Source organism: Lissotriton vulgaris, chromosome 5, assembly GCF_964263255.1.
Source record: "Lissotriton vulgaris chromosome 5, aLisVul1.2, whole genome shotgun sequence".
Lineage (NCBI taxonomy): Eukaryota > Metazoa > Chordata > Amphibia > Caudata > Salamandridae > Lissotriton > Lissotriton vulgaris.
In genome coordinates this window covers 1,800,365,831-1,800,378,298 of record NC_141693.1, presented here as the reverse complement: position 1 = coordinate 1,800,378,298, position 12,468 = coordinate 1,800,365,831, and the positions used below count along the sequence as shown (strand labels likewise).

At 43.5% G+C, this 12,468-nt stretch overlaps 1 protein-coding gene across 1 annotated transcript in view; it reads right to left on the bottom strand.

The window, feature by feature from the left end:
* JUP (junction plakoglobin) overlaps positions 1 to 12,468 on the bottom strand; it is a 189,532-nt gene that overhangs the window by 70,722 nt on the left and 106,342 nt on the right. The window contains exon 2 of the mRNA XM_086924160.1: positions 8,281 to 8,507. Within this exon, the coding sequence (XP_086780286.1) occupies positions 8,281 to 8,503 (223 nt within the window). The 5' untranslated portion in view covers positions 8,504 to 8,507. The remainder of the gene's footprint in view (positions 1 to 8,280; positions 8,508 to 12,468) is intronic.

Here is a 12,468-nt window from a genome sequence, read left to right as displayed (position 1 = left end):
TTTATCACCCTGGCTCTGGTAGGCTCTTTAAAGATCTCCCCAGCATGTTTTAAGACACCCTTCAACATAGGCAGAATCTTGACAGTTCTCTCTGAGACGGAAAAGTTGTCAAAAAGAAAGTCCACTTCAATGGGCTCAGCATGGAGCTGGAGGTCATGTTTCTTAGCTGCTCTTTCAATGAGTGCATTAAACGCCGCTGAATCCTCTGTAGGCGACGTCTTTACAGCATATAGCTGAGTGTCTGGGGCAGAGTGAGGATCACTTGGGTCAGCACCAGCGGCCCAGGGTTCATTGGTATCATCAGGGTCGGTGTAGACAGGATAGCTGTACTCATCACCATCATCATCATCATCATCATCACCTTCCCCAGCGTCCACGTCAGAATAAGCGGGTGAGACATCATGGCCATGTGGAGAAAGTGGTTCCACAAGAACAGAGTCGAAGTGGAATCCTTTTTCTTTAAAGGAATTTTATAGGACTCAATTGGCTGTTCCGGGGCAATTTTCCACTTATGGAGGGAAAGTCTGCCTGTTTCGGCATCAATAAAGTGTTCCTGTTCTTCCAATGAAGATTGTCGATACTTTAAGCTTGGGACCACTGAGGGTACCGTCTCGGGCACGCTGGCGCCCATCCTAGGGGTGAAATCCTTCGGCGCCACTTTCGGCAGCAACGTGAAGTGAATGGGCGTCGACGCCTTTTGAGGTTTCTCGACCGGCTTCGAAGGTGGAGGATCTTTCGGGCCGAAAGTCGGGGTCTTCCCCTTGATGCGCTTTAGGGAGTCCGCCACCTGCTTGGAGAAAGCTGCGGACGGCCGCGCCGAGCAGACAGGATCCTTTGAGGTACCACTAGACGTGGACTCGTGGGTTGTGCCGCTCTTGGCCTGGTCATGTTGACGCGGAGTCTCGAGAACCTTAGGATCACTGAGTCCCTTGTTTGTGTCGACCACCTTCGGCGCGGATTTACTCGGTTCGACCACCTTGACCTTGGTCTTCGGCGTGGCAGACTTAGTCTCGACGCCCTTGACCTGTGATCAACAGTTGCGAACAGGGTTTTTTAGGCTGAGGGAAATACTGAGCGCACTGCTCACGGATAATGCGCAGGAGGTATGGAATTCGATAGTAGGTGCATGCAGGTGAGGGGCAAATCCCTATAACCTCTCAAAAGTGTGTGTGGAGACACACCGTATACAATGTAAACAAAACCTGCTGCACACTAAATACAATACTATAAATTGCTCAGGATGGTGTCCTTGTCCACGTTATGAAGCGCAGGCAGTGTAGAGACTTCTAAAGAGTATAATCCCCCGTAGTGCGGGGAGAAGACGCTGACAGGACGAGTGTTCCAGTGTTCGGTTCCGGTACCGTCCTGTCGGCGTCTTCTCCCCGCACTACGGGGGATTATACTCTTTAGAAGTCTCTACACTGCCTGCGCTTCATAATGTGGACAAGGACACAATCCTGAGCAATTTATTGTGAAAACATCTAAACTAAGCAACACTTCTGATCGAAGCATCTCCACACACTCGCTGGAGAGCACTACTTCGGAACCACGAACTACGGAAACTCGTAAGGACTCAACCCGGTCTCGAGCGGAGCCGGGTCGGAATTATCACCGGCACTGCGACCTGTGGTTCTACATTCATTGCCTACATCCCTGAGGAGTCGCGGAAATAGTGTTTTTTCTTGCGACGAAACACGTGTCGGCTGGCTATGTATGAACAATAAAAGAGAAGCCGAAACACTGGTGGTCCCCTTCTTCGTCCATGAAAAATTGAACTTTAATGTCCATTGAGACATCTCTTGTGCTTGTACTTTTTTGTATTTAGTGTGCAGCAAGTTTTGTTTACATTGCCCTTGACCTGTGACTTCGGATCGACAACACCCTTCTGCTTCGTCGGTGCCGACGACTCAGAGGCCTTCGATCCGACCAAAGAAATGCGCACTTTCGGTTTCGAGGGGGGCACCAGTGCTTTCGCTTGCGTCAAGACCGTTGGTTTTACTTTCGGTTTCGATTTCGTAGGGTGCGGCTCAATAGTAATGTCCGTAGCCGAGCCCGAAGGCGGGGCCGTAGAACCCATTGTAAGATCTTGGGTAAGGCCTAGTGGCGATCCCTCGACCTGAGCCTTTTGAAGAGTTTCGGCCCCAATGTCAGTTTGAGTTAGCTCTTCGCCCGAGCTATCCTCCATGGCCCCAAAGGCCCCATCGTCGTCTCCTACCTAGTCGACGACTTCTTCAGCTTCGAACATTTCAGCATCCGCGTCGTAGTTAGTCGGCCTCCGACGTGGTATTCGACAGGTTTTCACTAACTTCCCGGTCAGCTCCCTCATCATCCCCGGCATCGAAGATGTCCACAGGCGCCGGTGCAGTCTGCCGGGCCTCCTGGCGCGTCGATGCTTAAGCGTTTTCTTGGATCGAAAACGGGAACAAGCCATGCAACTGGCTTCATCATGATCCGGTGACAGACACTTGTTGCACACCGGGTGGACGTCGATGTGGGGATACTTCGAGTTGCACACGGGACATCTCTTGAACAAGCTCCGTTCCATGATGATCAGTCGATAGGGTCTGTGGCGTCGACTGGGCCTTCCGCGTTGAAAGCACGCGGTTCTCTGGAATCCGGCTCGGAACCGAGCTGGAAGAAGCAGGCACCGAAAGCAAGACTATACCGACGAAAAAACTAAAGGCCTTTTGGCCTTAAGAAAGTTTATATTGATTCCGACTAGAGTGACCAATATACATCCGAACCCAATGGCGGAAAAAAACAATCTGGGGATGGAGTCGATGCCCATGCGCACTGTAGTCCAGGGGAGGAGCCACCTATCTCGTGATACTTCGAAGACTCTTCCAGGACAACAATGTGCGATCATCCGGACCCAACACTAGGCGGCGATCTATGCACAGATATGAATTCAGCAGCCCACATGCCTCGAACCAAACGTTTTAATGATGGTTGCTGCAATGTAAATTCTAGTCGAATATGCAGATGGCTAGAGGAATTAGGTAAACTGAATATCTGCCTGCATAAGTTATATTGTAACTTTTCTTGGAAAGCAGACACCATAGTCAATGGAAGCAAGTCATTTTGCTTGGTTGACTGATAGAGGAGTGATTGAAGGAGTTTCAAGGTGATTGTATAGGCGAGGATGGCATATGCTACTGAAGTAGATGTATTTTTTTATGCACCCAGTGTTCTTTTGGCAAACCGTAACTGTCTATCCAGACTCCAAGATAGCAATATTTCCTATGCCTCTCCAATCCAGTTTCCCCCACATGCTATCTATTAAAAACTTTCAGTTATTGCTGCAAAAATTAGCACTGCAGATGTTTTGGCATTAATTGTTAATTTATTAACTGCATTGAACCTGCACTGATCACTCAATGATTTATCTGGGCTTTAGCTGTATGATCTACTATACTTGTATTGTCTGCGTATTGCAAAGACTGGAGGGTAAATGAAACTAATTTGAGGGATGTATATCTCGAGTCTTAACAGCTTCAGGCAGGTCTGCTATATAGAAGCCAAAAAACCAAAGAGACCAACCCGGTTTCATTCCTCTATTGGTCTTAATGTTTCTTGAAATATGAATATCATGTGCCAATCTGACCTACACTGATGTATTCCAATATCGAGACAGATTGGTCTGCTGCAGAATAGTAAGAATTTCCCATATTTCTAACTTTGACATAGTAGACCGCTTGCTTCTATGGGCAAAGACCATTCAGTGACCAATAAGCATACAAACTAAATGTTTTCACCTTCAGTCTTTCATGTATTAGCACTGACAAACCCAAAATGATATCTGTTCTGCTAGTGTCTTTGAAACCCATTTGAATCACAGGGATTAAGCAAATGGACCCCACCCAGAAATCTAACCCCTTCAGCAAAGATTTTACATAATATTTAGCTTCCACATCAAGTAAGGCAATCAGTCTGCAGTTTGTGGTATTATAGAGTAGCCTTTGTTATATATAGGATTTAGAATAGAGCCTTCCCAGGATGATGGTAATATATGGGGTTAAAAAGTATAACAAAATAGGGTAGTAGAAGAGGGACCCCAAAATCAGTGTTCTGCTTGAAAAGGGGATTGCTGGTGTCAGAGCTAAATATAAAAGCGAAGAAAAAGGCCAAGCAATGCCACAAGAATAGTGTAGGGTCTAGCAGTTCACTCAACAATCACTCAACACTGAATTTGTTACGTTTTATAAATATGTGAGCAAAAAGCATAACTGTGATATAAAGTCCGGACGAGCCGCTATTTTCCCAACAAGATACAATGCCTTAAATTGTTGGCTGTTACCAGCTCATTTCACAACTTGATCTCGGACCCTTGCAACCCATCACTCATGTCTTCACCTGGTGTACACTAGTTACACGACTTTCCAGAGTGGCTCCTCAATAAGTCGCAAGTCTGGGGTTTGTAACTGCTTCATTTACGAGTTAACAAGGTAACGGTGAAGGGATAAAGTGAAGCCAGAAGCTAATGGAATACGAAAAGCTGGACCACCACATACCTAGTGGTGGGTAACAATGTTAGGGAGACCCAGACAGTAGGAAGCCTAGTCCAAATGAAGGAACAACCACAGGAAATAAGACAAGCAGTCGCACCTCAAATCTGATGCCTCTATAAAGCATTTGATGAAGGTGGCTTTGACACCCGGCTGCAGTTCCAGGACAAACGTAAACCAGATTGCTGCTGTACAAAGCATGGCCCAGTCAATTTAGAGTCATTTCTTTCATTGCTGCGGAACAGTGACTGTCAGCACATTTAAATGCTGACCCTACAAAAGGACCAATGTGACCGAGCTCTAGAGCAGGCGCCAGTCCACACTAGGGAGCCATAAATGCAAAAATCTGCTTTTCATTTCAACCAGCCAGATATAGGATGGCAGCTCCCCAACAGTGAATGGAAAGCCTCCGTCGAGGACTAAATTGTATCACTTGTGATTATTATACAGCATCTTCGATATTGCAGGAAATTTGTTTGGTAGGGGTCAATCTCGACTGTTTGACCACAGCAGCATCAGGAAACTAAGGGAGTCTTAGCTAACATTTGCAAAAACATTGAGAACGGCACCATGACAAAGAGAAAATGCACCAAGTACGAATACCGCTGATGCTCTTAATTTCCTCCCAGCTTGGAAGAATAACTCTAAGGAGCACCCAGGCTGGTTATAGAGGTCCTCCTGATGCCCAAGCTGGTATGGGTAGGTTAATTCCTATTGGTAAGGTAAAAGGTTCTGAGGGTATCCATTTAAACAGACAAACCACTTTCATCCCTTTCCTATTAGCAAAGAGGCAACCTAGCGAGCACTCTTACATAATCAGACATGTGAATTCTAAATATTCATGTGCAATAAGTCAATGTATGACAATAATTAAAACTTAAACTAAGTCGAAAATGAAAACTACTTCTAATAATGCCAGGTTAGGGACAAGACAAAACAAATATTCAAATATTTGCTTTTAATACGAGAATAGAGGGTGGGAGAGAAAATCTGTCATTAGCTTAGAGTGACTGATGCATGCTTTCTATTTAATTTAAATTATTTTACTGAAGATGCACACTGTACTACTGTTGTTACTTCTTTGATTTGTGTTAGTCTATTTTTTTTAATCCATACATGCGAAGGGTGCGCCATGATGGGCTTTGAACCCAGCACAACAAATTGTGTGTGTGCCCACAATGTCTGATCTAAAGTCACAGGTCTACACAGATAAAGTAAATGCTTTTGCAGCACTTAACGGATTGTATCACACTCTAGGTACCAATGATGTCCAAATAACTGCTGAATTTCACTGGCTTTGTACGAGTGAAATCTGGGCCCAACTATATCGATCCAGTAACCTTTGGTTTTTTCTGTGAATTTCTAAGGTTTTTTTAATGTTTCGTAACGGTAACCATTGAGAGGGAGTGTGTGAGTGAGTGAGTTCATGAGTCTGAGTGGGTCGGTCAGTGGGAGTGAGTGTCTCACTGGGTCGGTCAGTGGGCTAGAGTGAGTATCTCAGTGGGTCTGTAAGTAGGTGTCAGTCTGTGAGTGGGTTTGAGAGTGACTCCCTGGGTGGGTGTGCGAGTCTCTGAACGGGTGCGAGAGTCTTTGAACGAGGAAATGTCACCAGTGACCTGGTGTGCGTTTTAGCAATGGGATTGTTCCTGCGGAGTGTTTATCCAGAAATGAGAGCTAACATGAATCCTCCTTTAGAAAAGGCAACGGCAAAACTATCAAGAGGTAGATTTCCACAAAAAAAAAAAAAGGTCCTTCCTCTCAACTATATAAAGTTAGTACTTCTTTGCTTGGTGGATATGTCCTCATATTGCTAGGCATTAAGAACCGCTCAATAAAATTGGAGGAAACCACTGGGTGGAGGAGGGGGTCTTATTAAGCTGTCCATCCTGGCAAAAGGCAGGAAGACCTTTGGATACTACTAAGGTGGGCAGAACCACAGGCAGAAGCATCCAAATGATTTCCACATTTGCATACCCCTGGCAACTTAAAGGGAGAACTCTGCTCTCACCAGGACAGGACAAAGAACTTACTTGTCACAGTCACATACAGACTGTGCTCCAATACATCAACGATGCAGTCACCTCCATGAAAGATTTCAGATCGTTGTTAGATATGGAATTGCCAAAAAAAACACACTTGCTTTGCCTTCGCCAAGCCCAGGAGGTAGGATAATTTGTCCTTTGCAGAAGTGGATCTCCAATGGGGGCACCAGCTATGTTTATATTTGTAAGGACCTCCTGTTGAGGTTTAATTTCTGTGAAATGAGCATCAAGGCCAGGACGACCCTGGGGCCAGGCCACAACTTAAGGGGCAAGGGGGGGGGGGTGAAAGGCAATTTGGGCCGAATTACCCCATCCACAGGGCCCAGACAAAATTTAAAGGGGAGGGGAACCAAACAGCCTCCTCCCTGGGCCAATTTTGATCCCAGGAATGTTGACATATCAGGGGGGGATGGGGAGGGGTGCAGCAACCCGGGGTCTGGTCATGTCTCACTTAGTGCACTGGTCCCATCCAGTCTCCATGTTGGGGCCTGCAGGGGAGCCTCAGGGCACCTGTGGTCCCAGCCTGCTCCCTGCAGGAGCCGGCATTCTTCTTGCATGCCAGGGGCTGCTGGAAATGCAGCTCCCTGCGTGCAAGAGCAATATTTTCAGCTCATTCCCTGCACGCATTTCTGCAGGACCAAATATACAGGGCCAGGGTATTCTTACCCAGCTTCCTTTTCTTGCAGTTTTTTTGGGGGGTCGGGGGGGCTCAGCTGAAGAAGAGTTCCAAGGTGGCTGCTAACACTTTCTAGCTGAAGTGCTGGCAGCTAATCAGAGCTCTGCAGATCTCTGCACGAGCTGGTCATTCGTGAAGGCTTTGCGGTCGCAGATATACAAATTTGAATTTCCTTTCATTTCTAGCAAACTATTGAGCTGATTTACACCAAATAAAGCGTAATCTGCGAATCAAAAGTTACCTTTCTGCCAAATTTGGTGTAATTCGGTCAGCGGTTCAGACTGTAGTGGAGTTCAAAGCCCCTATGGGAAACACACTCTCCACCCCTTCCGCCCCCCTCGAAGGATCGCCCTGAGATTTTCTATACACTACCAGAATTATCAGTGAACTTTTTGGGAAAATGTTGTTAAGATTCGTTAACTGGTGCCAAGGATTAACCAAGTAAAAAAACGTTTTTCATCTGGAAATATGGTCCTAACTGTAACTACCTACTGGAGACTGCCAGTAGGATCCATCTACACCTGCAACTATACACAGACACACCCCTCTAATACTATTTTTAATATTTTAGGTATTTGCTTTATACAGAGGCAGTATGAAAATGCTGGTCAGTGAAAAAAGAACTACCAATTTAAAATAAATAAAAAAAGAGTGCAGTTTAGTACTGTGTAAGGATTTGTTTGAAAGAGAGAGGCTTGATTGATGGAACAGGAGCCAAAGTCTTACAAGACCGAGGTGTGGAATGGAAGAGGAAGGCATGTCTGAAATCTCTGCATCTACGGAAACGGAGGAAGAATAACAAAAATACAAAGAAGGAAAATGGAAACGAGTCCACCGTTTTGGATTTCAGAACTAACGGTACAAAAAGAATAATATATTAGTCAAAGGTGGGGGCAATCAGTAAAAGGGAACAGTCAACACAGGTTAGACATGAAGGGCACACAGACCGGTCAAGGCCAAAGTAATTCAGCGCTTCAGAAATTATATGAAATTGGTCAGAGGGTGACTATGTTGTAGAAAGATCTTGTCTCTTTAAATTAACTTCTCTAGAACTCACCTACTGGCTGCTGCCCTTGTGCCGGTGTTTGTCCCTGTGTGTAGGTTGTGCTTTTATATGTGTACTGTTTGCCATAGGATGCGTCATCTTCATCCAGAAGTTGCTTGCCGCTCAGGGACGGCACTGAAGTGTTGATGCCAGAATTTATCCCAGAGTCATACGTGTACGTTTTCTGCCATTCGGTCACCTTGATTGGTTGCTCCATCATATTCATCATCTCCATGGGTCTGCAAAGAGATGGAACTGTTAAAGCTTCATTGTGCTAGCAAACAGGCAACAGACAGTAAATCAAGAAACATGATGCTTCAGGTGGACTTCTGACATTATAAACAGAAGTGAAGGGAAAGATTAGGGCCATACAGAAGACTCACATTTACCTCCAAAAATGAAAATTAAGTAATGCATGAAGCATGTTTAAGAATGCATTAAACACATTTGAAAGCGATCCTGCCACAGACAGCACAGCGTGTTACATTGGAATTGTAGGTGAACTATAAAGATTAAGGCAGACTGGGCAGGAGCATGGGTGACAAACTAGATATAGCTGATCCAAGTTGCTATCCCGCCACTCCTCAACATTAGAGTTACCATCAACTGCTCCCGTTCTAACGGCAAGCAATCCAGAGTAATCCTAGTCTACGCTATCTCCCCTCCAACAGCAAACACTATAAGCATCAGTTTTAAGGAGTCGCGCCACAAAGGGTAAACATTACACAAACATTTAATTTACTTCATGTTTCAACAGGCAACGAAGTACTAACCGCCTGCCATAGTGAGACATGACTTCACCATTTCAAAAGCTATTCAGACGGATAGCTATCATTCGACACAAGCAGTTTGAAGCTAAATCAGGAAAATAAAGAAGCTGAGAAGACAAGAGGCCACATCTACGATCTGCACATCAATGAAGATACCAGCTAATCTGTCTGAAGGCACATATTAATACGCATGGTTGGCATAGGTCATTATGAAAGTGAATATTCTGTGCCAACTACGGAGTCGAAAAAGTGGGAGATTAGTTGTGCAAGGATGCCAGAGCCTGTGAAATCTAGTTTACTCAAACTTAATCGTGACAGGGGCCAATCAATGATCCCATCACAGTATTGAATGGACCCCTCAACTGACGGTCCTGCAAGCAGACAGTGGTGAGCTGCTAGCCTAAAACGAAGCCTAAATGCCCATAAAGCTTAGTTACAGCCGAAACAATAGACATGGTTGCAGAGTTTAACACTCCAGGACTTATTAGTTTGCCACTAGGAAACTGGCCAGATTGTACTAACATGAAAAATAACCCATGTTGGCAAAGATAAGCAAATCATTTTCTATGAAATGCCATTCTCTGTCTCCTAAGGCCACAGAATAATCCAGCTCTGGCTATCAAAATGTATAACAAGTGCCTGCTATTCTGTGCATTCAAGTGCTCCTACATACTGGGTTTTAATAGAAAAAAAGTCACACAACCTCTGCAGACAGGGTACCAATTATCTTTGTAGCCAATAATTTTCTGTCCGTAATTGAACGCACAATCTTCGACACTTGGGGCCTCATTCACAAATAGGACAGCCCTATCCTTATGTGCAGAGATGTCGCACTCAAAGGTACTACTCATAAATCCCTTTGTGAATAGAAAATAATCATGAACTTACACACAACTGTAGGTTTACCTTTGTGAATCAGGATTTGTTTATTTTTTAGACCATGCACATACCTATGCAGGTTAAATCAAGTGTTCTTTGTCTTTGAAACACATTAACTGGAAAATTGGACAGGAATCCAGAGCACACTAAGTGTATCAAATCAAATTTCAATCTTCAAATGGTCATACAAATGGGATAGATCAGACCAAACATAAGTTTTCAAAAGTTTTAATACTCAACAGTGTTCTCTTCTCAGAATCACTGTGCCTGTCACTCTAGCCTACACGTGTTTCATCACAGCATGTGGCTGTGAATCTTCAGGGCTAAAAAGGATGTATAAAGAAACAAATGATAATAAAAGAAAAAATAAACAAAATGAAAATTGAAAAATATACAAACAGTATGTGTGGAGGGAAGGGGCACCAGTGAAGTGGATACCAATAAAGAGGGTAGGAGAAAGACAAAAAGTGACTTTGGCTATGTTTGTTCATAAGAAGGTTCTTAAATTTGTGTGTTTTCAACTATAGACGTGTGCAATAGATTGTGTGTAGTGACATACGGCGTATATACGGTTGGGGTATCCTCTAGTAAGTAAACAAAGTTCCAATCTTGACTAAGCAAACAATTGTGTTGTGCGGTGACTGGTCATTCTTAAGTATTTCACTTTACGGGGTCTAGAAATCAAAACGTAATTTCATCTTGCCTGAAAATCAAAGTTTAAATAACCACGTAATACTGTAATTCAGTAATGTGTTAATTAACCATAGACATGGATGGCACAAGGGAAAATATGGGAAATTAGTCATTTAACATACAGAAAACATCTTCCATTACTCCATTCATTAATAGACCATAATCTCTAATTATCATTGTCTAGAAGTATTCACTGTATAAAATACGTTCAAACGTTTTGAGATCCAAATCGTGTTTAACAATCATTTCCACACTATTTGTTTAAAAATTCCCATATCATAAATGGTAACTCGCACAGTCAATAAGTAAGTGTTGGTTAGAAGGCCGGAATTTATAGCATTAATCTTTACATATTTCCCCTAACTAATTAGTACAGATTACCTTTAAAATTCAAAGCATACGAACAGTCACAGCCGTGTCAACTACTTGTATCAATACCGGTAACTGTAATTCAAAGCCTGTTAATAACAATCTATGCACTGAAAAAAGGACGGGCTATAATCAAGCAGCTGCAAAAGAAAGCGAGGAATAAGGGGAGACGGGGGGAAAAAAGGGGTTTTGTTTACCTGATCTTAATGATCGAGGCGCGTTATCTGGAAAGTGAAGATAAATAAACCACAATCAGAAAGAAGACATGGTGATTGTTGGTACAATGAAAGGGTTTAGATAGACATGAGAGTATATCCTGAAGTACTCTAAAATAGACTCACCGGGTGACCGGTGATAATTCCGACCCGGTCCTTATCGGGTAGTTTCTGTAAAAACGAAAGCGGTACCGATGATGTTCGGTTTCCGTTTCATCAGAAAAGGGGTAGCGTGTAGTGTTACACAGCATCAGTATTTAAGGGCTGAAAATCAAACAAGGATATGTTCCAAGGTGGTATAAGTAATTTAACTAAGCGTATGATGAAAGGCAGTGATCTCCGAAGAGATCGTTCAAAATCTTACCCGTTTGTTGCCCGTGGTGTGAGCTTGGTGCAGCTTCAGTTTCCAAGTGCGGGAACAAACAAACCGCGGATCCCGCCCATTAACATAGGGCAGTTTCAAAAAAGACTAGAATGCTCACTTTGCGGAGTTGCTGGCAAAAATAGAAGAGTTACTGTCATTACTAACAAGACTCTTCTCTTGAGCGGAATCAACATGACAGCTCAAGAAAACGAAAAGTAGAGGAGGAATTTATATATTAAAATAAAACCGGGTCAACAAACTGATAAATTAATCTGTAACCTAATAAAAAGTGAAGGACGGGGAGGAGGGTTTGCGTGAAGGAGATTTTTACGGAGAAAATATTTTTCTGTGTGGTTTTAGGTCCAGTATAATCACATTTGTCAGAAGCATCAAGGACTGGTTTAGCGTATAGTTTGTGCGCTTAAACTCCTGTAAGAAAGTGATATCACAGAAATATCTAGATTCTCAAAAAAATATTTGGTTTCGTGAGTGGAGGAATCCCCAGGCTCACCAAGGGTTATGTTTAAGGCTAAATAGAATGGTCATATGAGAATTATTTGTGATTTACTTTGCAGCCGGCTAGGGTTATGATCTAGTGGTGAGAGTGACCCCTATAGGGTGTTGGATTATCTTTAGAGTCTAACATGATAAAATGGAAATAATTCCACTTGGTGTGGGTGAAAAACGGCAGAAAATTGAACAACAACTCCCAGATGGGAGGAAAAGAAAACAGTACCGTCAAAATCTTGGGTAATTGATAGCGATGGAAGCCCCTTTGGGAATATATAATGGCATCATTTACAAGGTTATTATTTCTACATTTCTAACACATTCATCCTCAACTCTCAGTTATACATGTCCTTGTAGACTGAAAATTTAAATGAATTCAGATCAAAAAATAATAACATAG